This window comes from Orcinus orca, chromosome 11, assembly GCF_937001465.1.
Source record: "Orcinus orca chromosome 11, mOrcOrc1.1, whole genome shotgun sequence".
In the NCBI taxonomy this organism is placed as follows: domain Eukaryota; kingdom Metazoa; phylum Chordata; class Mammalia; order Artiodactyla; family Delphinidae; genus Orcinus; species Orcinus orca.
Window position 1 is genome coordinate 24,538,139 of NC_064569.1, and position 25,988 is coordinate 24,564,126.

General features: G+C 41.8%; 1 protein-coding gene across 5 annotated transcripts in view; it reads right to left on the minus strand.

Moving 5' to 3' along the window:
* TMTC1 (transmembrane O-mannosyltransferase targeting cadherins 1) overlaps nucleotides 1-25,988 on the minus strand; it is a 260,735-nt gene that overhangs the window by 22,263 nt on the left and 212,484 nt on the right. For all 5 annotated transcript variants that reach the window (XM_049694189.1, XM_033430160.2, XM_049694188.1 and 2 more), the window contains 2 exons: nucleotides 13,267-13,375; nucleotides 1,314-1,416 (listed from right to left, as the gene is read on the minus strand). In XM_049694189.1, the coding sequence (XP_049550146.1) occupies nucleotides 1,314-1,416; nucleotides 13,267-13,375 (212 nt within the window). The remainder of the gene's footprint in view (nucleotides 1-1,313; nucleotides 1,417-13,266; nucleotides 13,376-25,988) is intronic.

The window sequence follows — 25,988 nt, forward strand, 5'->3', positions numbered from 1 at the left end:
TCCCAGGGGAAGTGAGAATAAAGGTCAGAACTACCATCAAGTCTCTCTAGTATGATAAGGTTCCCCAAAGAAGCTTCCTAGTGAAATTATATGTAAGTGAATGAATTGTGGACAAGTCTGAAGCTCTACATGGCAATGGCATGTTTATTACCCACACAGACATCTTCTCAAGTCTACCTTCTTTGAATGCAAGTTTGACTAGGAGGTGCCAAAAAAGACTACGTACGTAGAGGTCTATGTATAGGTCATGATAGGGAGAATTTCAGTAGTATAAAAACAGAATACAGTGGGAGTGGTAGGAAAATATAGAGGGTGGTCAGTGAGATTTTGGGGGGCTGGGAGTTGGGGTGGGATATTTTGTTGTTGAAGTAGAAGGAAGAGGGCTAGATCAGGCCAACAGGTGGTCTCTTCAATTTTTTGTTTGTTTTTAATCTTTGATACCTAATTTATTATTATGTTGCCAAAGAACCAGCAGGTGGCACTAAGAAACAATTTTACATGTGAAAATAACGGATGTTTCCTCGGTGTATCAGAATGTAAATTTATGTCCTAAGAAACAGAAGGGCTTCAAATATCCTAGAAAATAAAAACCCTTTTGAGCATTTCATATGGACAGAATAATTAAAATCGAATTTTATTGCAGGGCAGGTAGTCTAATAGTCAACGAGAACAAAGCAGTGTTTTTGTATTAAATTCAAGCATCTTTTCATTCTTTACAAGTATTCATAACATGCCAACAGTATGTGGGGTACAAACCATAAACAAAACAGAATTCCTGTCCAGTAAAGTTTTACATTAAATAAGGTAAAGTGTATTTTATATAGCACCTGTCCAATAAGGGTACTCTATCAATTATAATGGTACATTTTCTATAGTATGTATCACATAAAGAACAATGAAACAATTTAAGACTTTTTAATCGGCTGTAGAAAAGTATTTACCATCTGCCAGTAAACAGATTCAGAGGCAGGTTCTGCATCATTGTAGAGAACAGTTCATCATCATAGATTTATAAACTTGTATAAATGCTATTCAAAGGAGACTGTTGCTCATTAAATCATCAAGGCCACTTCCTGCCACCTGGGGAGATTTTCTTAGCAATCTGATTATAAGAACCGGCAGATTTTACTGAATTGAGCTTGAAGATTTAGAGAAATGACAGCCCCAAAGTACAATGTGACTGTCAACGGTGTGAGCTTCCTGCCAAGCCCAGTGAGTTCTACTTTTGAGGCATTATTGGCGTGGTTGCCATTTAGCTTGATAGATAATATTATCTCATCTCCACAGAACAGGTTCTCTTTAATCTCGCTTACCAGTATCAACTAGGAAAACTCCATAGTTGTTGTGTAAGTCTGAGCTATCTGGGCAGTTCTTTATTCCAGCCTGGTATATTTCCTCAGCTTCCTTAAACCTCCCCTTTAAAAGAAAACAAAGAAAAATACATGAGAAAGTTTTTTTAAAAAATCGACAATAAACTGAATAATGGAAGTGGGAAGAGCAGAAAATAATTTACTGAGCATCTGTTATGCAACAGGCGCCAAGATCAAACACTATGTTTTTTTTTTTTTTTTTTTTTTTTTGCGGTACGCGGGCCTCTCACTGTTGTGGCCTCTCCCATTGCGGAGCACAGGCTCCGGACGTGCAGGCTCAGTGGCCATGGCTCATGGGCCCAGCCGCTCCGCGGCATGTGGAGTCTTCCCAGACCAGGGCACGAACCCATGTCCCCTGCATCGGCAGGCGGACTCTCAACCACTGCACCACCAGGGAAGTCCAAACACTATGTATTTTGAATTAAAGTCAGTGCCAACTGCACACATACCAAAGACTCATACTTGTGTTTAGCTCCTTCAGCGCAAACCAGCTGATGTTTACTAAGAAGCAGTATCTGGAAGGATTTGCCCTACAGTTGGAAAAAGCCTCAAAATGGATATTTGAATGGGATGCCCTCCACCCCAGTAACTCTCTGGACGAAAATACGTGTGATCCATTCATATAGGAATGCCTTCCGAGGTGGCAATCTCACTGGGAGATAGGGAGGCCTGGCTATTTGACACAGCTGCATTTGCATAGCTAGCTCTCTTACCTATATTGTATGATTTATTTGGGGAGGTTCTGGGGAAGGAAGTGGGAGGGGAGGCTGATGTTGATTATGGGAGGGGTTTGCCTTATCCTTTCTTTACTCTAAATATTTCTGTAGTCCACCAAACCATTCGTTACTTCCCTTATCACCCCGCCCTTTCCACCTCTGAGCTGTTCCCTCCAACAGGAATATAGGGCCCCTCAAAGGCACACCTCCAACTCCTCCCTTTGTGGCAAGGCCCAGATCAATTGCCACAGCCTCAGTGGATCTTTTTCTAGTTGTTTTGCTCTTCTACTCTAACAATCCACTTTAACACACTTCAATAATTCTGAATTCGTTTTTAGGCACATTTTCCACAACCATCTGAGATTGTCATGTCACACTTTCTTTTACAATGTATAAGGTAACACCTAATTAATGAATCAAATGAAATGAAATCATCCAGGTTCTAACAATTACTCACAAGTAAACCATTTCCTAGTTTCCTAGTACTGCTATGAAGGTCAGGTGAAAGGCAATGGTTTGGCATAAATCACAAAGCAACTTTTCCTTTCATGTGCTCTGATCATGGACACCGTCCATAATTTTATCAGAAGTTACTACTACTAAGCATTCAACCAGACACGTGAAAAGAGAATGTACAGCATCATTTTTCTCAGACCTGACACCTTGAGCTTCTGAATAAAAATGCCCTGAGTGCTTAGCAATAAGCCAAGAAGCCTAAATCTGATTTGACACTTGACTCTCTGTGGAATGACCAATGCCATCTCTTCAAATCCACATATTTAAGTACCATTTAGGGAACAAAGTGTGGTTTGAATTTGGCAAATTTCTCTTATTTGAATTACAAATCCATAGTCCAGCAAAAATGGATTTCCATGTTTCTAAAAGTGTGTTTTCCAGTTGCCAAGCTCAACAAACTGTCAAACTCAAAAGAAAATTAGAGATGAATGAAAAATCTCAAAATGTCTTCTTTCAATCTACTGAAGAAAAGAAAAACTTTCTGAAGGTATCACCCACTGTAGATCTAGCAAATTGGTGAGTGTGCATGCGTGTGTATTAAATGGAGACAGGCAAGACACAAATTACCTAAGACTCCAATCGAAGTAATAGAGAGTACCATTGCATATTTATTCATTTACGCATTCATTCAGCACATGTTTTCTGTAATTGCTATAGAAAGCATGGCATAGTAATTAAGAATTGGGCTGCTGTATGGAGGTTCCTCATAAAACTAAAAATAGAGCTGCCATATGATCCAGCAATCCCACTCCTGGGCATATATCCAGACAAAACTATAATTCAAAAAGATACATGCTGGGGCTTCCCTGGTGGTGCAGTGGTTAAGAATCCATCTGCCAGTGCAGGGGATGTGGGTTCAAGCCCTGGTCTGGGAAGATCACACATGCCGCCGAGCAACTAAGCCTGTGTGCCACAACTACTAAGCCTGCACTCTAGAGCCCGCGAGCCACAACTACTGAGCCCGTGTGCCACAACTACTGAAACCTGCACGCCTAGAGCCCGTGCTCTGCAACAAGAGAAGGAATGAGAAGCCCGTGCACCGCAATGAAGAGTAGCCCCCACTCGCCACAGCTAGAGAAAGCCCGCGTGCAGCAACGAAGACCCAATGCAGCCAAAAATAAATAAATAAAATAAATAACTTTATTTAAAAAGAAAAGATACATGCACCCTTATGTTCATAGCAGCACTATTTACAATAGCCAAGACATGGAAACAACCTAAATGCCCATCAACAGATGAATGGATAAAGAAGATGTAGTGTGTGTGTGTATATATATATATATATATAAAATATATAATGGAATATTACTCAGCCTTCAAAAAGAATGGAATAATGCCATTTACAGCAACATGGATGGACCTAGAGATTCTCATACCAAGGGAAGTAAGTCAGAAAGAGAAAGACAAATACCATATGATATCACTAATACAACACAAATGAACAAAACTACAAAACAGAAACAGACTCACAGACATTGAGAACAGACTTTTGGCTGCCAAGGCAGGGGGAGGGGGTAGGGAAGGGAAGGAATGGGAATTTGGGATCAGCAGAGGCAAACTATTGTATACAGGATGGATAAACAACAAGGTCCTACTGTAGAGCACAGAGAACTATACTCAATGTCCTATGATAAACCATAATGGAAAAGAATATATAAAAAAAGAATGTATATATATGTATAACTGTACAGCAGAAATTAACACAACATTATAAATCAACTATACTTTAATAAAATTTTTTAAAAAAGAATTGGGCTGCCAGTGCTTGGCTACATGGATTGGAATCCCAACCCCACCATTTACTGTCCCTGTGACCTTACTTCCCCTCTATGTACCCAAGTGTAACAAAGGGATAAAAATAGTACCTATTTCAGAGGGTTGTTCTGAGGATTAAATGGATTAAAACAGGTGAAGCCCTGAGAACAATGCCTAGCGAACAGTCAGCACTTTGTCATGTTAGCCTCTATTCTTTTTTTTTTTTCGGTATGCGGGCCTCTCACTGTTGCGGCCTCTCACGTTGCGGAGCACAGGCTCTGGACGCGCAGGCTCAGTGGCCATGGCTCATGGGCCCAGCCGCTCTGCGGCATGTGGGATCTTCCCGGACCGGGGCACGAACCCGTGTCCCCTGCATCGGCAGGCGGACTCTCAACCACTGCACCACCAGGGAAGCCCGGCCTCTACTCTTATTACTACTACTAGGAGTAGTATTTCATGAGCACATTTAAAAACAGATGGCATTAGTGTCAAACACTAACACTGGTCAAATGGTAACACAAGAAACTCAAGATTTTTAGGAACTGATTAACTAGTTTAGGATTAGCCAGGGTATTTTTTTTTCTGGTTGCCTCTAAGAAATTGTTTATTGACCTCCATATCAGAAGATGATTAAGAAAAATTAAAAGGAAGAACACCCAAGTTAGTTATTTTTTTCTCATATGGAGTTAACTAAAGAGATTTGATGGGAAAGGAATTTGAAACTGTAGGCTAAAATGCCACGTGGACAGGGTTGTGATGCCTAACATGGCCTCAGTAACAACGCCAGGGCACCTGAGCTCCAGAGCATCTGTATTTACCTCTTTACTACACTGCTCACATTGAGTTGTATTCCTTAGTTCATTTGTCTTTGAGCTCCTTAAATAGATGTATTTTGTTTTATTCAGCCCCATGTCTTTGGCATCTATCTCCCAGTGGTATAAGTAATAGCACCTCCCACATGTCAAGTATATAATGGAGAGAGAAGAGTGGGTGAGACAGACAATCCTGCCCACAAAGACAACGGAGAGGGATTCAGGCAAGGAGACACTGTGATATACGGTGACAGTGTCACAAAAGGAGAAGCACAAGGTTCTTGGAAGGCAACCAGGAGTGATACCCAGACTGGTGTTTATATAGACAGATTCTCTACAACTGTCATAAACCAAATGCCTGGAAACACTGGCTACCATTAACACCAGCAGCTGTGTAATACAAAGATATGCATGAAAAAAATCTGCAGCTACTTGAGATCTTTAAAACATCCTTATAACCAAACTGTGGGAGAGTTGAAAGGTGTTTTTCCTGAAAGGAATAAAATGGACGTCCTCACATTCTAACTTGCTAAAGTCAGATACCACAGTTTTCAAGTGCAATTACTCTTATACCTGACTTAATTTTACCTTTTCCCCACATTCTTGTTGCTCCAGAATAGGCAAAGAGATCACCTTTTTCATCTAAAACCCATTTTGGGGTTTATGAGCTGGGTCTCCACAGGAATGCAATTTTCAAAGTCCAAAGAAGTAATGGGATTTAAAAGACCATCCATGTCTAGAGCAAGGAATCACATCCCATACCTTCGGTAACCCCCAAGGACAGTCTCAAGACTCTGGCTCTATGACAAATGTTTTCAATGTCTATCTTTCTTGTCCTTTCATTTGACTGTAAATTTCAAAGAATGATTAACTCCACTTATTAAAAAACTAAAGGGACCACCACTGCAGGAGAAAAATACCTTCTAGATGTTTATTTAAAACAAATTCCACCTTCTCTGGAAGGGCAATGCATTTATCTTAAAAAGGAGTATCCTTAATCCCTCAAGTTCAATTTCATTTACCTCATCTGGCTAGATGTCCTGACCTAAGCGGATCACTCCCAGTCTCTACTGATTTGTGAGATCCAGAGGAAATGAATACGAGCTATTGATAGGACAACTTTAATTAAAAATGCTTGTGACCCAGAGAACGGTTCTGACAAATAATACTGTCACCAGAGTCCCCAACCAACCGCTGCCTCAACATGAAATCGGCCTTCGAGGGCAATGGTTAAAAATGGGCAGCACGCAGCCGTGGGCTTCTCTCCAAGGCTCAAAAGCATTTTCAGTGGGGTGGAAATGAAATGGGCCTCGCGGGATAGAGAAAACACCATCAACATCTCCATGTTTTACATGCTGTAATTACCGATATGGCATGTTTTTTACCTCAAGGAAGAGAAAGTGAAAAGTAGATCTGAAAAAGGACGTTTGACTGTCATTTATTCTCTTGGGCCAACTGATACACTTGGAAAAAATTTCTTATAGTTCAAGTTGCAGCGACCAGGAGGACAAAGGGACATGGGCTCAATGCAGCAATCTTCAAACTTCTTGGTTTACACTCTAAAATGTACTGAGGACCCCAGAGAGCTTTGTTTATGTGGTCTACATCTATCAATGTGTACCATAACAGGAATGAAGCTGAGAAATTTTTATTTAATAAACTAATAAATAAACTAATATTTATTATTTATTTAGAATAATAAAAAAACATAACACATTTATAAGAAAATATATTTTCCAAAGCCAAAAAAAATAGTGAGAATAGTGGCATTATTTTCTATTTTTCCAAGTCTTTTAAATGTCTGGCTTGATAGAAGACAGCTGGGTTCTTGTATCTATTTTTGTACTAATCTGTTTCTGTATGTTTTTTAGTTGAAGTATGTGAAGAAACCTGGTCTCACACAGACATTCAGTTGGAAAGGGGAGAATATTTTCATACTCTTTTCATGACTGTGAATATATCATGTAGCCTCTAAAGAACCACGGTACACTGGGGAGAGAATGAGAGTAAAAAAAGGCAAATTACTTGTTAGTATTATAAAAACTGCACAGGCCTTCTTGGACCTCAGGTGTCCCCGGTCAACCCTCTGTGAACCACTGGCGTAATGAATGGCCTGTAACATATGTCCTTACTGTATGGCAGATATAGGGTGTGATGTTCCAAAGTGGTGAAAGACCTACAGAGATGGGGCTGGAAGGTTGTGCTCTGACATCATGGCCATGCGTCTGAGCTGCTTTCCATAAGTACTTTCACTCTGGCCAATGATACGAGCACACAGAGCTATCGTGTATCTCCCCATTAGCCAAATGACTATTACAAACCTGGGAAGTGTAGGACAACTGAATGTTTAAACTCATGTCAATGACTTTGCTAAGCAACTCTTTAAGACACAGCGGCTCAAAACATAAAGCAAAGATGCCTGCTTTCTCATCCTTTCCTTTGCTTTTACTTTCCTTACAAAACAGTTCTTCCCCCATCAGTCACTGACATGGACGTTTATGAGAAACGTGCCGCCAACATTTGAAGTCTAATTCTCTTTCTCATTCAACTGAAATGAATCAATTAACTTGGCATTTCTCCTCACCAAGGACATGTTAGGTATTTCTAATCCTGAATTTTCTCATCGCCCAGCAGACTGTGATCAATATCACCCTGTGACAATTTAAGAAAGAAAGAAATGATCACTTTAAAGAAGAAATGCCAAGAATCATAAAATAAAAGCTAAAGAGCAAACACTATGACAAATGTAAGCGACCACAGCTGTGTCACACTGTCAAGAGACCAGGAAGAGTGAGGGGAAGGTAAATTTACATAGAATTGCAGCTTTCTCCATCTCCAAACTCTTCTCATGCCCTTTTGTCCTCATTCTCTGCACTTTCAGGCACATGACTTTCCTCCCATAGGAGGAAGGGATCGTACTGTTCCCCACCCAACAGCCCTCAGGTGGTCTAATTCCTGTAGCCAGAAAGCTTTTCCTAATAATTTTAATCTTGTTGATATCTACAAGTTCTTAAGGTATCAGACTAAATATCACTCTTTGGCCAGCGCTCACTGCTCCCTGTATTAGGTTAGGTCCCTATAACATTCTCACTGGTACTCTATTCTCTCTTTGCCCTTTTGTCATAACTGGGTTAGACATTGGGGAAAGGGTGGTAATTCTTCACTTAAGAGTATCCTTACCTTTTAGACTCTAAGTTCCATGAGTTGAGGCCCATACCTTGCTACTTCAGCAATTTCTAATACCTGGTGATACCTAAATGTTCAATAAATATGTGCTGAATAATTTAATCAATAAATTATTATGGTAAGGTTCAGCGCAAGGTGACCTGACCACAAATGCGATGGTATATGTGCCTGAATCGACCCAAAAGACGGCACTTGTCAAAGAAGAGACACTGACCGTGGACCTCTCTTATTTTTGATCTATACTTCTAACTTATATTTTACTGTTCCAATTTTCTTTTCATTCTTGTATCAGGTGAAGTCATATCCCAAAATATATAAAAGAAAAATATTTTAAGTGTTATCAAATTAATTAATTGAGTTTTTCAATAGGCTATAAACCTGGGGCTAGCAATAATGTACAGTGGATCAAGTCATTATGTTAACTTCATTTCCTTTACTGCTAGTGTAATGCAAGCTATATAATCTATGGCAAGAGTAGGCTAGTTAAAAATGATGGTGGGCTTGTAAATGTTTACAATCCTATCTGTGAAGTTGGAGTACAGCCAGTTCTGAATGCTAATAGAAAACCAAAAGAGGCTAGTAAGCCAGAGACCATCCGGACTTCAAATCTAAGAGTTTATTTTCTGTCCTGTCTTCTTGACTTCTATGCTGCAGTAGACACAGAGGGGCAAATTTATTCTGGATCCTTTTATGTATCTAACATCTATGACAACTCATGTTATGAGGTTTCCTCTATCATTTTTCTTCCCCCCTCCCACCTGGCCCCTTGTATACCTAACCTCATTAACTACAGCCCCATTACCACAGTCCAATCATGGGACCCCAGCATCATACAGTGAAAGAGCAGTGGGGAAGGAATCGAGTTACCAGGCTCCAGTCTTGGTCCTGACACTAGTTATTTGTATGACCTTGAGCAGTACTTAATTCTGTGCACCTCATATTTTTATCTACAAAATGAGAAGGTTAAAAATTCTTGAAGGTTTTCCTCCCCACGCTACTCTTCATTTTCCCCTCAGAGGGATTACCTACTCATAATATGGACTTATTTATTTGAAGTCCTAAATCTATCTTTAGCCCTGATCTCTCCCACTGTCATCTGTCCACATGCTATTTCCATTTAAATGTTCCACTAACATTCAAGACTTAGAGGCTGCACACTGCTGGTGGCACAGCGTATTGGTACCACTCTTTTAGAAAGCAGTTTAGTAACACATCTCAAAAGTCATGAAATGCTGATACTCTTTGATATGGGAATTCAACTTCTAGGAATCTATCATTAGGAAATGATTCAAAGTATTGTTTTAGGGCTTCCCTGGTGGCGCAGTGGTTAAGAATCCATCTGCCAATGCAGGGGACACGGGTTTGAGCCCTGGTCCAGGAAGAGCCCACATGCCACGGAGCAACTAAGCCCGTGCGCCACAACTACTGAGGCTGCGTGCCATAACTACTGAAGCCCACGCACCTAGAGCCCGTGCTCCGCAACAAGAGAAGCCACTGCCATGAGAAGCCTGGGTGCTGCAACTAGTGAAAAGCCCACGCTCAGCAATGAAGACCCAAAGCAGCCAAAAATAAATAAATTAATTAATTAAACAAACAAAAAAAAGTAACTTTTCATGAATTTGGAGTTCATCAATTTAGAAAAGGAATACAACTTGAAACTTTTGGATACAGTATTTACTAAAACAAATTGCTTTTCACAATATTAACATGTTAATGTTTTATTTGTATAGAAACCATAGCACTAATTAAAGTGGAGCCTTAAGTTATTCATGAAAATATTCATTAGCACTTGGTGTTACAGGGATAGTTTTAGACACTCTTAAAATGTTAGATCCATATAGCTATCGATTTTCAGATTTGGAAACTGAGGCTCAGAGAGGTAAAGCACTCCTCACCAGAGTCTGTACAGGCAAGGAAGTGGGGTCTGTACATAGTCTGTACTATGAAGTGGGGTCTACAATCAGGCTGCCGACCTGTTCACTGTCAAATGCTCCTAATAGCACAGCACAGGGGAACTGACCTCCAAAGTGCATTAAGTCCAGAGATGCTGTATGAATACCCACCTGCTTTATACAGTGAAGTACCCTGAGCCCTAGAGAAGGAACAGGCATACAAGGAAGACAAGGTTTTTCTTATAAAACTTGCAGTCTTGTGAGGAAAAATAAGCCTGACAAACTGTTTAAACTATAGTTCAGATGTTAATTCAAGACATAAAAATATATGATTGGTTTGTGAGTTTGTTGGTTTGTGAGTTGATGCATGTTCCCAAAGATGTCACAGGAGCTCCGAGGAAAATCGAACAACTCCCATGTGACGGGGAGGTGGATGAGTGTTGGCGGAGGACGTGAAAGTTGAACTGAATCTTGAAATATGAGGATGATTTAGAAGGAGAGAAAGAAAAGACGGCACTATAGGAAGATGGAACTGTGTGAATGTCTGTAAAGAGCTCCCCCAAAACAACACACCGTGTCGTCACTGGTATTAGGTGAGTGACTTTGTCATTTACCTTCAGGGTAATTTGCATCAAGAAGAGCGCTTCAGTGTTCACTATCTGTCCCGCCAAGTTGTGAAAAAAGATATGACTGGGAACTCAATGCAATGCTTTATTTATTCACTTACAGAGAAACGGAGGCAGCTTTCAAAAATATAGAGCACAAATTGAATAAAATAAATTATTAAGAAAAATGATAAACCAAGTACAAGCAGCGCCCACAGAAAAGCAGCCTATCCCATCCAGGTGGCGGTTAGTCGGAGGGGGGCCCAAGGGGGATGAAACTAGAACTGATTTTCTTAGCATTTGTAAGGTCCTTCATGCATTAGATTAAAAATAAAGCAAAAAACGTGTAATTCAGGAGAAGGCTGGCCATTTCTAATACTGAGACATGACAGAAATTTCTCCCTCGAGTCCTCATTCAGAAGCCAGTGAACCATGTAACAGGTGTTGGCCTCAACCCCGCCCCAACCCTGCAGTTAGAAGGAGTAGTTTCACCTGGCTGTCCTCACACTGTCCCTCAGTGAAGGACAAGGGCACGACGTGAGGCGCAGTTCCGTTATGAAACAGCATGGTGGCCCACATGCCCAGCCCTACTTCAAATATGAGTAAAATCTAGATCACGTACTGGATTGCAGGCGCTACATGGTCTTCAGTTCATATCCATTCATTTATTCACTCAGTATTTACTGCTTGCATACAACGTGACAGACGTGGGGGGAAAGCCTTGAGTAAAAGAGACAGCCATTCTCATGGAGACTGGCTCGCGGAAATATTCTAGTGGTGGGAGAAAGATCACATGCAAATAGATGTATGTTAGACGGTGATAAATGCTCTGGGGAGAAGTCAGCCAGGGCCAGGAGACAGAGAAACATGTGGGGCAGTGAGGGAGTTATTCTGAAAGGGTAATCACAGACAGCCCTCTGATACGGAACTATGTGGGCAGAAACCAGCATGAGATGAGGAAGGAACTCTGACGTTTGGCAGAACAGTGTTGCAGGCAAAAGGCACAGTTAGTGCAAAGGCCCTAACTCTGTGTGCGGCTTGTCTGAGTAGCTGCAAGACACCCAACCAGGCAGAGGCAGGGAGGGTCTTCCTATGAAAATGAAGGAGCCAGGATGAGGTGAGAAAAGAGAATAATGATGGAATCAGTCTTTTCTTCAGGAAACTCCCACTGTGTCTGCTTCAACACAAGCCAAAGGCAGCTGAGGACTGCCGTGTATACCATAGAACACGGCGACCGTCACTTCAGCTTAAACATTGTGCTAAAACAGGTATTAAAATCATCCACTACAGGGCTTCCCTGGTGGCGCAGTGGTTGAGGGTCCGCCTGCCGATGCAAGGGACACAGGTTCGGGCCCCGGTCCGGGAAGATCCCACATGCCGCGGAGCAGCTGGGCCCGTGAGCCATGGCCGCTGAGCCTGCACGTCCGGAGCCTGTGCTCCGCAACGGGAGAGGCCACAGCAGTGAAAAAAAAAAAAAAAAAAAATCATCCACTACAGACACAGGCTTTTGTCTAAAGCCCACCTACACTATATGGAGAATATTAGAGCAAGACAACTAGACTTATCATTTCTGACACTTAAATATTCATTGAGTGTCCTAATTTTGTTTCCTGGTGAAACCTCCAAAGTTTTTGAAACGCAAATTGCACCCCTCTGTACCTGACATGCAGCATCAAATCATTCATTATATTTAAGCCAATGCTGCAGGGCATCTTTCAAAGGTGCTAAGTTTAATTTTAAAGACAATCTGGCAATTGTGTGGATAGCAGAATCTACCTTCTATTGTGGGCACTTATGTGTGTCAACGAAACTATATCGTCAATTTAGAGAAGACAACTTATATTTGTTTTCCCCACAGCAGGGGGCATGCATCCAGGACACCAAAAGTGGGATCAAATGGTTTAGACACAGTGAGAAGAATGAGGGGGAATCAAAATACCCCTCTGCTTTACGCCGTGAGAAATGTTCTCTCTTAGGAGCCTGTCCTACAAGACTCTGTGATCTTCTAACAGCTATAAGACATAGGATCTATAAGATTATTGGTAACTGGTTCCATAATGAGTTCAGAGATCTTAGACCATTAGCAATTCCCCAGAAAAATATAAGTGAGTAGTAATAAAACCAGCAAATACCATGTATTGTTCTTGTTAGATTTTGTCCCAAAGTGATGGAGAATATAGCAATGGCCTATATAATGGACCATATTTGTCTAGAGGCCACCTACATACACAAAGAATACTGGAGTGAGAAAACTAGGTTTGTAATTTCTATCAAGAAGAAAACTGCCATAGAGATCAGTTGTCTAATATGAGCTTACAAGTTAAATGATACATATAAAAATCTGTGTAATATTAATTTATATATTCAACAGAAACATTTAAAAATATTATGTGAAACTAAATGGTAACAATTACCTGCTCAGCCAGTAATGAAGCTAAGCTTGAATATGCATCTGCAAACTCGGGACCATATTTAATGGAATCTTTCAGTAAGATGATAGCCTCTTCCTTTTTCTCCTGAGACCTATAGGTTATAAGAGGGTAAAAAAGAACACCTTTTAATAAAACTTTAAATCCTCTGATTAGACTTGAAAATCTCATTTCTTTTAGCAAAGATTAACGGATTCACTCTGATTTTACTGCAAATGAATTACATTAGACTTCCTCCAGGTGCTAGTAAGTTTCTGTCTCTGAATTCTCAGTGGAAAGAGATGCTAAGATATAAATGACACTGCAGGTTATTCACTGATTTCTCTACCTTCCATTTCTCGCCGTGTGCTCTTGAGAGTTTTATTTAAAAATGTACAAGTTTATTAAGCAGAAAGTTTGACCTTCAGAGGAGCAATTTTGGGCACATGACCTGGGTGGCATGGGAGCCAGTTTTCAACCATGTGGAGGATGGTTTGAACCCCTGCAGTACTAACTGTACCTCTGCAGGCTGGCTCCTAATGGGGTCTGAGCTACCTATCAGCAACAAGCCAGCCAAACTTCCCACGCTCATCTTTGCTTTTCTATCAAGAGAGATACTTTTACACATAATTTGTGAAATCAGAAGATACTGTGACTACTGGCTGGCAAAGAATGATCAGCTCTTTTATCCTCATATTTTTATTAAAAATCGGGCTGATGATTTCATTTTAGTCTTCTCCCAGTGATTACATTTTTTTTTTTTCCCTGCGGTACGTGGGCCTCTCACACTGTCATGGCCTCTCCCGTTGTGGAGCACAGGCTCTGGACACGCAGGCTCAGTGGCCATGGCTCACGGGCCCAGCCGCTCCGCGGCATGTGGGATCTTCCCGGACTGGGGCACGAACCCGTGTCCCCTGCATCGGCAGGCGGACTCTCAACCACTGCGCCACCAGGGAAGCCCCCAGTGATTACATTTTTTATTTAAAGAGAACTCAAGGCTTCAAAGTTGTTACCACTATTTTGGGCGAAAGTTCTCTTTCCTGTTAGTGTCATGGGGAAACACTGTGTCATTAGCCTGATACCAGTATCCCTGAAGTCAAAAATGTACGCTGGCAGTGATCAACTTTGCCATCAATACAATTCCACATACACTGACCACTTGCTAAATGCTAGACATTGTAATTGGCAAAAGAGGTGGAATGAAGAATAGAACCATTGGAACTACGGAGGGCACACAGCCTAAGGGTCCCCCAACTTCATGAGTTACCAATACTGAACTGTGTGCTTATGTTTTTACTACGTAGGGTCAACAATCATTTATTCAACAATGAATATGTACCAAATGCTCTGGTCAATTTTCATATAACATCATTAATTTAATTCTCACAGCAATGCCAGGCAGCAGGTATTACTGTCCTATTATGTTCATTTTTCTAATGAGAAAAATTTGGATTCAGAAAAGTCAAGTGACTCATCATATTTCCATAACTAGTGTTCTGAGTCAAGATCTGGTGCTCTTCCATCACACTATACTTGCTTATTCTAACTACTTAGAAATCCACCTCCTATGAGCTTGATGCCCGAAGTGTGAACCATGGACCAGTAATCATCAACATCACCTAGGAGCTGGTTAGCAGTACAGAGTCTCAGGCCCCATCTGGACCTAAAGAATCAGACCCTGAATGTTAAAAAGATTCTCAGGTAATTTGTACTCACATTGAGATTTTAGTAGCACGGCTCCCTGAACTATCAAAGGCAGCTGAGAGTAGCTCCTGCTATATAGAACCCCTGTGTAGGGCTTCAGGCTCTGCAGGATGAAGATCTATAGGGGAAAACTAGTACTGACTCCATACGTTTGAGTTCCAATTACTAGAAGCAACAGGTTACAAGACGATTTTACGTAGAAGACAGTCTCCTCTCACAGACCTTGAAAAAAAGGTCATGTTTCCAGCAGAGGCATTGCATTCAATGTCTCTCTTGCATTCAATACACTATTCAATGTAGCAAACGTGAAAACATTTGTCATTGCGTTAGCTGTTTCCCAGGCGAGGTGGCTGTCCACACTATCCTCTCCTTAATGGGGTATAGCTAACTCAAACTCTGGCTCCTCTCAATACACAGTCCTGCCCTTGATATCAAGGTGTAACACCTGTGTCGTTAAGTGGCTCATCTTTGGGATGTGGCTTTAAAGTGGTGCGGTTATAAGAAACTGGCATTATAGCTCTCTCAGTGCTGCTTTCTTGTCAATTCGTTCATTTAGTTGACATTCAGAATGTCTGTAAAACTCTATGGAAGACCACTATGTTTACATATGCTTGCGTTTCTAAAATATACCTTGAAGTAATTCTTTCATGGGCACATGTTTTTAAATGAAAACTGCTTTTTTTTTTTAACATCTTGTAATTGCTTTACAATGTTGTGCTAGTTTCTGCTGTATAACAAAGTGAATCAGCTATACATATACATATATCCCCATATCCCCTCTGTCTTGTACCTCCCTCCCACCCTCCCTATCCCACCCCTCTAGGTCGTCACAAAGCACTAAGCTGATCTCCCTGTGCTATGCTGCTGCTTCCCACTAGCTAGCTATTTTACATTTGGTAGTGTATATATGTCAATGCCACTCTCTCACTTCGTCCCAGCTTACCCTTCCCCCTCCCCATGTCCTCAAGTCCATTCTCTATATCTGCGTCTTTAATCCTGTCCTGCCCCTAGGTTCATAAGAACCTTTTTTTTTTTAGATTCCATATATATGTGTTAGCATACATATATAGTATTTGTTAGTATTTGTTTTTCTCGTTCTGACTTACTTCACTCTGTATGACAGACTCTAGGTCCATCCACCTCACTACAAATAACTCAATTTCCTTTCTTTTTATGGCTGAGTAATATTCCATGGTATATATGTGCCACATCTTCTTTATCCATTCACCTGTCGATGGACACTTAGGTTGCTTCCATGACCTGGCTATTGTAAATAGTGCTGCAATGTACGTTGTGGTACATGTCTCTTTTTGAATTATGGTTTTCTCATGGTATATGCCCAGTAGTGGGATTGCTGTATCATATGGTAGTTCTATTTTTATGAAAACTTACTTTTAATCCTGGTAATTTAACTATTGGTTTCATGGTTAGAAGAAGTCTTCCTCTAAGGATTTTGTAAATCTTTATTAACATTAATTTGGAAATTTTCCCAAAATCCAAAGGAAGATATAGATTTAGGAAACTGAGTCTGAAAATTAAGCCCCTCAGGACATAATTTAGCTTGGATATTCTTTAAAATCAGCAGAGAAAAAGCCACAACAATTTGATAGCAAAGAGTTAATGATTTTCATTTGTTATGACTCACATCAGTTAGAATGACAGCTTAATCTTTCATATATAAACTCAGTGAGGTTAATTACCACTTACTACAGTGAGTGAATCTCAATACTTGAGGTTGTCCATTCACATTCATGTGACATATTGGAAAAGTTAGCATCAAAGTTATGTACAGGGAATTATAATTCTTTATGAAAAACTGTACCTCTATTAATCTCTTGAGAGACTGACTTGATATACTTTTTTTAAAAAATAAATTTATTTATTTTTGGCTGTGTTGGGTCTTCATTGTTGTGTGTGGGCTTTCTCTAATTGTGGTGAGCAGGGGCTACTCTTTGGTGCGGTGCATGGGCTCTAGGTGTGTGGGCTTCAGTACCTGTAGGCACGCGGGCTCATTAGTTGTGGCTTGCAGGCTCTAGAGTGCAGCCTCAGTAGCTGTGGTGCACGGGCTTAGCTGCTCCGCAGCATGTGGGATCTTCCCGGACCAGGGCTGGAACCCGTGTCCCCGCCATTGGCAGGTGGATTCTTAACCACTGTGCCACCAGGTAAGTCCCTGACTGATATACTTTCAAAAAACATCTCATCATGTAATTTCACATGGTATGTAACTATTACGAGATGCAAAAACTGGGGCAGATGAGATTTTTCCTCTTAGATCTGCACTCTTGGATGACTCTGCTTTTCCCTGGGAGCCTTTGAAAGTCATTAGAGCCCAATAGGGGTCAGGCACATGCCAAGTTGACAGATATTTTTAAATGTTTTTTTAAGAAAGCCCAAGAAATGGATAAGTGGTAAATTTATTGTTGCTGTTTATGTTTCTGAAAGGAAGAGGAATAGCAGGGAAGGTATATTTCTTCCGTGGTTTCTCTTTTGCTCACCCTTTGGTAGGAGTTTATGAAATTGGTGTGGTTTTGACACAATAACTTACAGCAAATAATCACCTAAATAGAACCTTCCTTGGCCATATAGTAATGGAATTACCACGTGAGAATTGAACTTCATTGCAACCTGTTTCTGAATTCAATAGCATCCTTTCATATCTGCATTATGGCCCATGTTTCTTTGCTAATTATCCCATATTCAAAAACAAGGGCAATATTCCTACAATTCTATTGGATTATTGCAGCCTAGAGTGCATCTTACTGAGTTGTGCTTGCTAACAGCTTAGTTCACACCCTGTTTCTAGTTCCCTCTTTCTCCTCCTTCTATTTACAGACAACTAAAAGATACATTTTTTTCTAGAGCACTGCTCTCAACACATTCCCTTATATAAAAATCTTCATTAATGCCCTACTGCTTACAGATAGACTCTTAGTTTAAAACCCTCTATAGTATGGTCCTGACCAATGTTCCAAACGTACCCAGTGGTGTGGACGAGTGGGTACTAGTCCAGCCAGATTGAGTGGCCTTTGGTATCTATTCTACAGAACCTAAGAGATCAGTACTCCACTGCTTCTCTGCCCTCACTGTAGGTTTAAAATCACTTGAGGTGCTTTTGTAAAGGCCTTAGTGTTCTGAGGTTGGGCCTTTTAATAGCTCTGATGATCCCCTTATCAGAGCTCCTAACCATGCAACACAATCAAAAACCATATAGATGCTACCTTTCTTAAATTTTGATTTTATTTTTGAGCCTCCATTAAGAAGAAAAGATAGGGGAATCGCTATTAAAAGCCTTGTTCTGGCCTCCAAGGGGGCAGCTGCCCTTTGTTCTTCAGCTCAACATTCTGAGCAGTAACTGGGCTTGAGCCCACTGGGCTTCTGCAAGGCCCTGGCACAGCACCTGAAGGGCTGCCCCAGTGCCTTCAGTGGGGGCGGGGTGGGACTCTATCAGTGAGGGCGCCACACAGGTAGGTTTTTAAAGCTTCAGGTTTCACAGTAGTTGTCTGCTGAACATTTACTCTCTGCTAAAGACAGAGTTAAGTGATTCCTTTGCATTATTTAATTCCCATTAAGCATTATGAATTATGCAAAATTATCTCCATTATAAAGATTTAGAAAACAATACTAGCAACCACCACCCCAACAAAAATAAAACCTGAGATTTGGAGAGCTCACACGATTTGCCCTGACCACACAGCTACTATACCACTAGGATTCGAATACGCAACTTCAACTTTCGCGTGTTCCATCACCAGGCCATGACTGGCCTTTCTGCATCCACTCTGTTAAATGTCATGTGCTCTGTCTGTGACCATTACTAAGTTGTAAGCTCTTTCATAGGCAGGACCCATATCTTATTAATCTTACTTCTTTTATCCCAGAGACTAGTACAGTGATCTGCCCAAATAGAAATTCAATAATCGCTAAATTATTTTTTTAAAACCATGGTTTTAATATTTTCTTTATTCCTAGATCTTCGTAAATCTCCTTAAATAAGCTTTCTTTTTAAATAACAGAGGAGAATGATATATTTCTCTATTTTATATTTCTGTTTCTACAGCTTTTTCAATATTGTAGAAGCGATCCTAGAAAAAGAGAAGTGTCCCAAGCCTTAGACTCATAAGAAAATTACAAGTATAGCTTCCATTTACTGAGCACTTCTTATTTAGCAGGCACTGTTAAGCAGCTTCTCCCGCTTAACTCTGAAGAGTAGCTAAAAGCACAGATTCAAAAGCCAGAATGACTGGGTTATGACTCCATCTCCACTATTTCCTAACTGTGCTCCCTTAGGCAAATTGTCCGCCCTGCGTCTCTGGCACACACTAGGTATTATATATTTTGGCTTTTAGTAGCTCATTTAATGTTTCTAAAATCACCCATTAAAACCTATATTCCCCCCCACCACTTTTATTTATTTATTTTTAATTAATTAATTAATTTGTTTTTTTTTGGTTGCGTTGGGTCTTCGTTGCTGTGCGCGGGCTTCCTCTAGTTGCCGCGAGCGCGGGCTACTCTTCATTGCGGTGCGTGGGCTTCTTACGCGGGCTACTCTTGCTGCGGGGCATGGACTCCAGTAGTTGTGGCTCGCGGGCTCTAGAGCGCGGGCTCAGTAGTGTGGTGCACGGGCTTAGCTGCTCTGCGGTATGTGGGATCTTCCTGGACCAGGGCTCGAACTTCTTTCCCCTGCATCGGCAGGCAGATTCTTAACCACTGCGCCACCAGGGAAGTCACCTCCCCCTCACACACACACTTTTAAAAATGTGGTGTTTTTGAAATTCCTTCTAAAGTAATATATCAGTACTTTCACATTTCAAATTATTCATGAGAAATTTAAGTTAGATGTTAGAGTGATTTTTCCTGTGTCTGGTCTTATACCATAATGGATTTTGGGTGTAAAAATCATCATTAAATACACAACTGAGGGCTTCCCTGGTGGCACAGTGGTTGAGAGTCCGCCTGCCGATGTAGGGGATGCGGGTTTGTGCCCTGGTCCGGGAAGATCCCACATGCCGCGGGGCAGCTGTGCCCGTGAGCCATGGCCACTGAGCCTGCGCGTCAGGAGCCTGTGCTCCGCAACGGGAGAGGCCACAACAGTGAGAGGCCCACGTACCGCAAAAACAAACAACAAACAAAAAATACACAACTGAATAGCACTGCACTAAATGTAAAATAACCCAGTAATAAGCAGAGTCAAACCCCCTAAAAACCTCATTCTAAGGCAAATGTCAAGCTGAGGAGGCCTAAACGGCAGACTGATAGTTCAGAATCCACTCAGCTGCTATTAGAGCCACACAAAGGAGTAGGTCTTCATTTTGCAGGGGTGATGGCTAAAGGTGAATATTTAAGCAAGAAAGAATTAGGAGCAATTTTGAACCTCTTTTTCAGCCACGCCAGGAAAGCTTCTTAGAAAAGAAAGTTTTAAGCAGTTATTTCCATGTAAAAAGGAATAATAAGAGAGGCAGAAAATTTCAAATAGACTTTACAAAATTCTTAATAATGGGAATTACCTTTGTATTCTGACAGTACAGATCACCCCTGGGCCAGCATTAGACAGTATTAAAACTCCCTAATGCATTCTTTTGGCTCTATAACAGGCAGTTCAGTGAAATCCAAAGCCCATTATCAATGTAAGCCCCCTCTATATAGGAATACTCTGTTAGCCATTTAGACTGAATTGACAAGTCAATTCAAAAGGGGGAAAATATGAAAATAACATCTTCCTCTGAATTCACCAAGCATGTGATACAGGTAACCAAGTCCACAGGTGGTTTTTCTGAATTCCAGAGAAAAAGCTTGAAGTACGTAGCTCATAACAGGTGAATAAATTGACAAAATGAAGCCTCAGTACATCCCCCGTCCAATTAGGCACGGGCACACCTTTTGTCTGGAGTCACAGAAAGGAACACTCTGAGATCCTCTGGAAACTCATGTCACACTCAGGACACTGAGGTCTGTCTGAGCTTCTGTGAAGGATTCAGCAGACACTGATGGAACTATTAGAGATCCCTGGGTAGATGGGAGAAGCAGGGAGGAGTGAAGCGCTCCTGGGTTAGGAAATATTTATTGCCTCTCTGCATCCTGAATGTCTTCATCTGCCAAAGAAAGTCACCAGCCGATGATCGACAATCCTCCATGACCTAAAATATTCTATCTTCACTTTTTCCTTAGATCAACTGTTCTCAGATTTTAGTGCTTAAGAATCATTCAGTGTTTGATAAAATGTAGGATCCCAGGCTTCATAAGATTCAGTAGGTCTGAGGCAGGGCCAAGGAATCATTATTCTTGAAAATCTTAAAAAGCCCCTCAGGTGATTCTGGTGAGGGTGGTCTTCAGCCTCTGCTTTAGAAACTCTGCCCTGGTTACTATGTGGGGTCTGCCTGATCAGTTGTTCCTTGATATAAGACTAAAATGTAACAGGATGAGGAAAGGTAAAAGGAGAAAGAAGACTTTCTGGAACAATCGGAGCCAAAGAGAAGGGTCACAGTGGCTGGTTGATTTGCCCGGATGGGCGATACTTCTGGACGCCAGGTGATGTGGGGAGGCTGCAGTGGAGGTGCCTGGAGGGTGATGCTGCAATTGGAAGAGGCAGTTTTCTCTCTTGTAGAAGCTCTGTGGTGAATGCCCGCTTTTGTGCATCCAAGTCTTAGTGCCGGTGTTAGCCATATAGGCATCAACAGAAGTAAAAATCTCCTAATATTCTGCAAGCAAAACTCTGCTCCCTTAAGTCTCCCCCAGGAATTTCCAAAAGGCTAAACTTCCTGAGAAGGAGTCCCTGGGACCAATAACATCTTCCTCATTGAATTCATAAGAGAAACATTAAGTAGAAATTAGATCTTGTTCATAATATGCAAATTTCGGCATTCAACATTTGTAGTTTCCCAGGGAATTTTCCCTTTGGTTATACAGCAGTGGGGCTGTTTTTCTCGTGTGTTAAGTAACAACATTTGCCTCATCTCACTTTCCTGGCTCGGTCTCACTGACAGATACTTAGAAAAAGCAAATTTTCTAAAAGCAAATTTTCTAAAAGCAATTTTTAGAAAATTCAGCACATTTTCTTTTAGTAATTAAGGACCGGTTAAGTTTGTCAATTTAGAAAACTTTCTGGATTCCTGTGTACAATCTCATGACACATCATTTAAACTGAAAGCAGATGCTTGCTTTGAAAGAGTATTGACATTTTGGGAGAATCTGGGAAATGCAATAACAGAAATAAATGGATTTGGCAATCCCCTTGGCAGTAGTAAAATTTCCTATTAACCAGTGTGAACTTGGAATGCCAGGCAGTCTCTTAACTACCATTCCTTTGTTGGGGTGTTTTGTTGTTGCTGGATTCAGAAATAATGTCTCTCACAAAGGGAAAAGACTTTGATTTGGGGTGGGGAAGGGGGTGCTGATAGACTCTACCAGCTCCTCGGAAAAAACTGAATTGTGAAAGTCAAATTTTGAATGTCTGACTAAGGCTATCTTTTCAGAGCACATGTTTTTCTGTGGCTCTACTGTCTTTCCTAGTAGAAGGAAAAGAAGAAAACTGGATCCTACCCTGAGTAGCCTCTTTTACGTTCTAGTTTACTGGGCGATTCAATGGAAACCTAGTTTACAGGCCCTTGCCCTAGTGTTTCTGCTTGATTCTTTATGGAAGCCACATAGGAGAACTGTCTGGAGGACAGGTTCATGTTATGTGCTGGTGAAGACCGCAAAGCCACACTCACTATAGTTAGAATTATGAGTAGACCCCCTGCAATGCCCCCTCCCTCTCACAGTGGGTTTGCAGGACGAGTCAGGTCACTCACCGGAGAACAATGGGAGGTAGTCGGATGCCCGCCACGCCCTGTGTGGGGTGCCTGGCCTTTAACACCTCTCTCCCCAGCTGAAAGCTGAGGAAGGGAACGATGGACAGTTCTGACGCTGTCTCGTCACACAGCTGCAGGCACGGAGACAGAGCTCACACAAAGACCTCACACAGGGGCTGGCATGGAGTAGGTCCTGAGGAAAGGTTCTTCCTCAGTCCCCTCCTCGCTTACTTCTTTGGCACTTGAGATCTTCATCTGCTCGGTGAGGTCCCTGCCCTGGACCCCAGCAGCAGAACGCCTGCCCCCCGATGGCCTTGCTCCTGCACCACGTGTGCATGGAGGTGGGCTGGGAGGGGTGGGGGGACGAGTCCCAAGCCAGCAACTCTTCAAAGCACACAAAATATTTATGCCAAGCTTTTCCGTGATTTGAAGGAAAGCATAGAAACCATGTCCCCAGGTTGGGACCTGGAAGAGAAGGCAGCTTAGACTAGCCTGGTTTAGCCAGGATTCACCTACGCCATAGATAAAGAGTCATTTTGATGATGCAGTGGAATGCACGTCCCTGGCTTTGGCTCAGGCGGGTTGCTGTCTAAATCCCAGCTCTGCCCTCACCAGCTGTATGACTTGGGTTAGATGTTTCACCTCCATGAGCCTCATTGGCCGAATCTGTGAAAGGTGCACATTAATCCCTCCAGGCTCCTGTAATTGTGGGATAGACATGCAAGGGCATCGGGCTTAGCAGAGCATCGTGCGCGTGGGGGTGATGCAGTCCCTGGCAGCTCCCTGGGCTCCTTCCCCTCTCCAGCTGGAGTTTCATCTGGATTTTCTACCTGAAGCCTCACTGATTTCTCAGCAAAGGCAGGATACTGCTCCAAGGTAATATTGCCTCTGCAAAGAAAAGGGACTTCCAAATTCCTTTCTGATCTTCCATTTACATTTCAGTAAAGAGATTAGAACCTTGGAGTCATGGCTAAAACCATAGATTCCTGCAGCTAGACAGCTTTACAGAATCCCCTGGTCCCGTCTCTTATTTTGAAGAGAAGGAAACTGAGTCTCAAGGAGGTTGAATATTGCCTGAAACTGTTCAACAGCAGGAATAGAAAATGTGTTGCCTCCTTCTGATGTATTATTAACTTTATACTAAGAAGATGAGCTTCAAATTGAAGTGAGGAATTATACCCCTGGACTAGTAATAATTAATAATAACTAAGGCTTATTTCATCTTTATTGGGGGCTAGGAACTATGTTAAGTACTTACACGCATTCTCCTGTTTAGGACTCATGGAGGACCTGGTTACTAGTACTATTTTTACTTTATAAGTGAGTGATTGGAGCCATTGCAAGATCCAGTTGTTCTCCCAGGTCACACACTGCTATGTGGTAGAGCTGAGATCCAAACTCACTAAGCTCCACGACTCCTATTCCTGAAGACAGCATGGGGAGACAGTCAGCGCGGCCGTGGGATGTAACCGAATGGCTGGCTCTAGAGGTCCCACTTCACAGCTCGTGTCACATGACCTCCCTCACTGTCCCTGGATCTGTAACAGGGGAGTGAAGGTGCCTGCCCTCCACAAACACTCAGTGGGCAGGTTCATGAGACGTGAGGAGGTGCTTTGTAATTTGTCATTCAAGTGTTACTGTCCTTTTCACTTGGAGGAGGAGAGGTGGCAGAAAGGTTGAGGGCAGTCAGCCCTGCAGTGGTGGCACCACAGGAAAGCACCAGGGTGGGCCCTGTACGACGGAGGGAGGTTGGCAGAATTAGTAAGGAGTCAGCAAGAAGGGAGGGAGCCTTAAAGCCTCCTTCACCTCCCCAAGGTGCTTCCTGGGACAGACCCCCGCAGGCCACAGGCAAGCATGAGTCAGAGTGGACACAGACAACATGCATATTTCTCTTTCTGTCCTTGGTATTTCTCCTCCTGGTCTACACAGAGCATTTTTAGATTTGAAAGTTTTTTGAGGCTCTCTAACAACTTACATTCTGAATTTAGCCTGTGTCAGGGCAAAGTTGATCTCCTACTGGGTTTGTGATTAAAAAGTTGATATGCCTGGTTCTCTAAAGTAAGACAATGTACGCAAGAAGAAATTTCCAGTGAATACATGCATTTTAGTATTCTTTTAATTGATTTGTACCTTCTTTAAGCTATGAGTCAGGAGTTGTTCCAAGACATTCCCCAGCACAGGAGCTTAAGGGCACTAGATTGCAAATGAGGCCAGGAAAGATTATGAGAGTTAAAGGGGTGGGAAAATGATCTTCGGGACAGGAAAGACCACTGAAAACTCCTGTACTTGACAAAGCAGTCTGGTCTGTTTAATTATCCTCTGTCAGAAATATTTATGCAAGGAAAGAAAATGATGACCTTCCAATGCCTTCAAGAGCGTAAAATTAAAGCTTGTTCTCCCTGACAGTACTTCCTGTGCAGAACTGTCTTCTGGCCTCAGGAGTGTTTATTGCAGCCATCACAGCAAAAGCAACGATTGAGAAAAGGGACCCTTCCTTCTTCCTTGCAAACCACACTATGGATTTAAAACAACTCACTCATGCTCAAATCATTGGTAAACACAGCATGACTGAGAAGAGTTTTGGTGGGGGAGAGTTACTTACAAAAATATTTTAATAATTAGCAATCTGTTTAGATACAAATAACTCCCAAATCTTGAGGAAGTAGGTAAACGTTCTCATCATTCCCTAGATAATTCAGTTTTGTACAGACATGGAATATAAGATGATGAAATGCAAATGAAACAATATTTTGGGTGAACTAGAAGAGCTGTTACTTTAAAACCTCTGTAATATTCTCTCAAATGTAGTTTGCATGTTTCTATTTCTCAAACAGTGACCAGGAGTCAGTTTGGCTGGGTGTCTGGGTTTATACAGTGTGGGGAGCAGCAGAAAATAAGGAAGAAAGTGGCAGGATTACGGGAAGTCCTGAATGTTCATACGTTTGGACTGTATGTGTGTATGTGATGGAGAATCAATGACATTTAGAGGGAGGGAGGAAGAAGAGTAGATATTGGAAATGGAAAAGAAACAATGTGTTATAATACAAAAATGAAATAAAGAGCTTCAAAAACAGTGGGAGGTCAACAGGATTATATTCTTCACTTCAGAGAAATCATGGGGAGTGAGAGCCCAGAGAACCTTTGGAATTCACAGCTGATGTTTAGAGAGCAGCTCCACCGGAGGCTGAATGAACAGGTGGGGCGGGGGGGAAGAAGAAGCACCAAGTGGCAACCGTT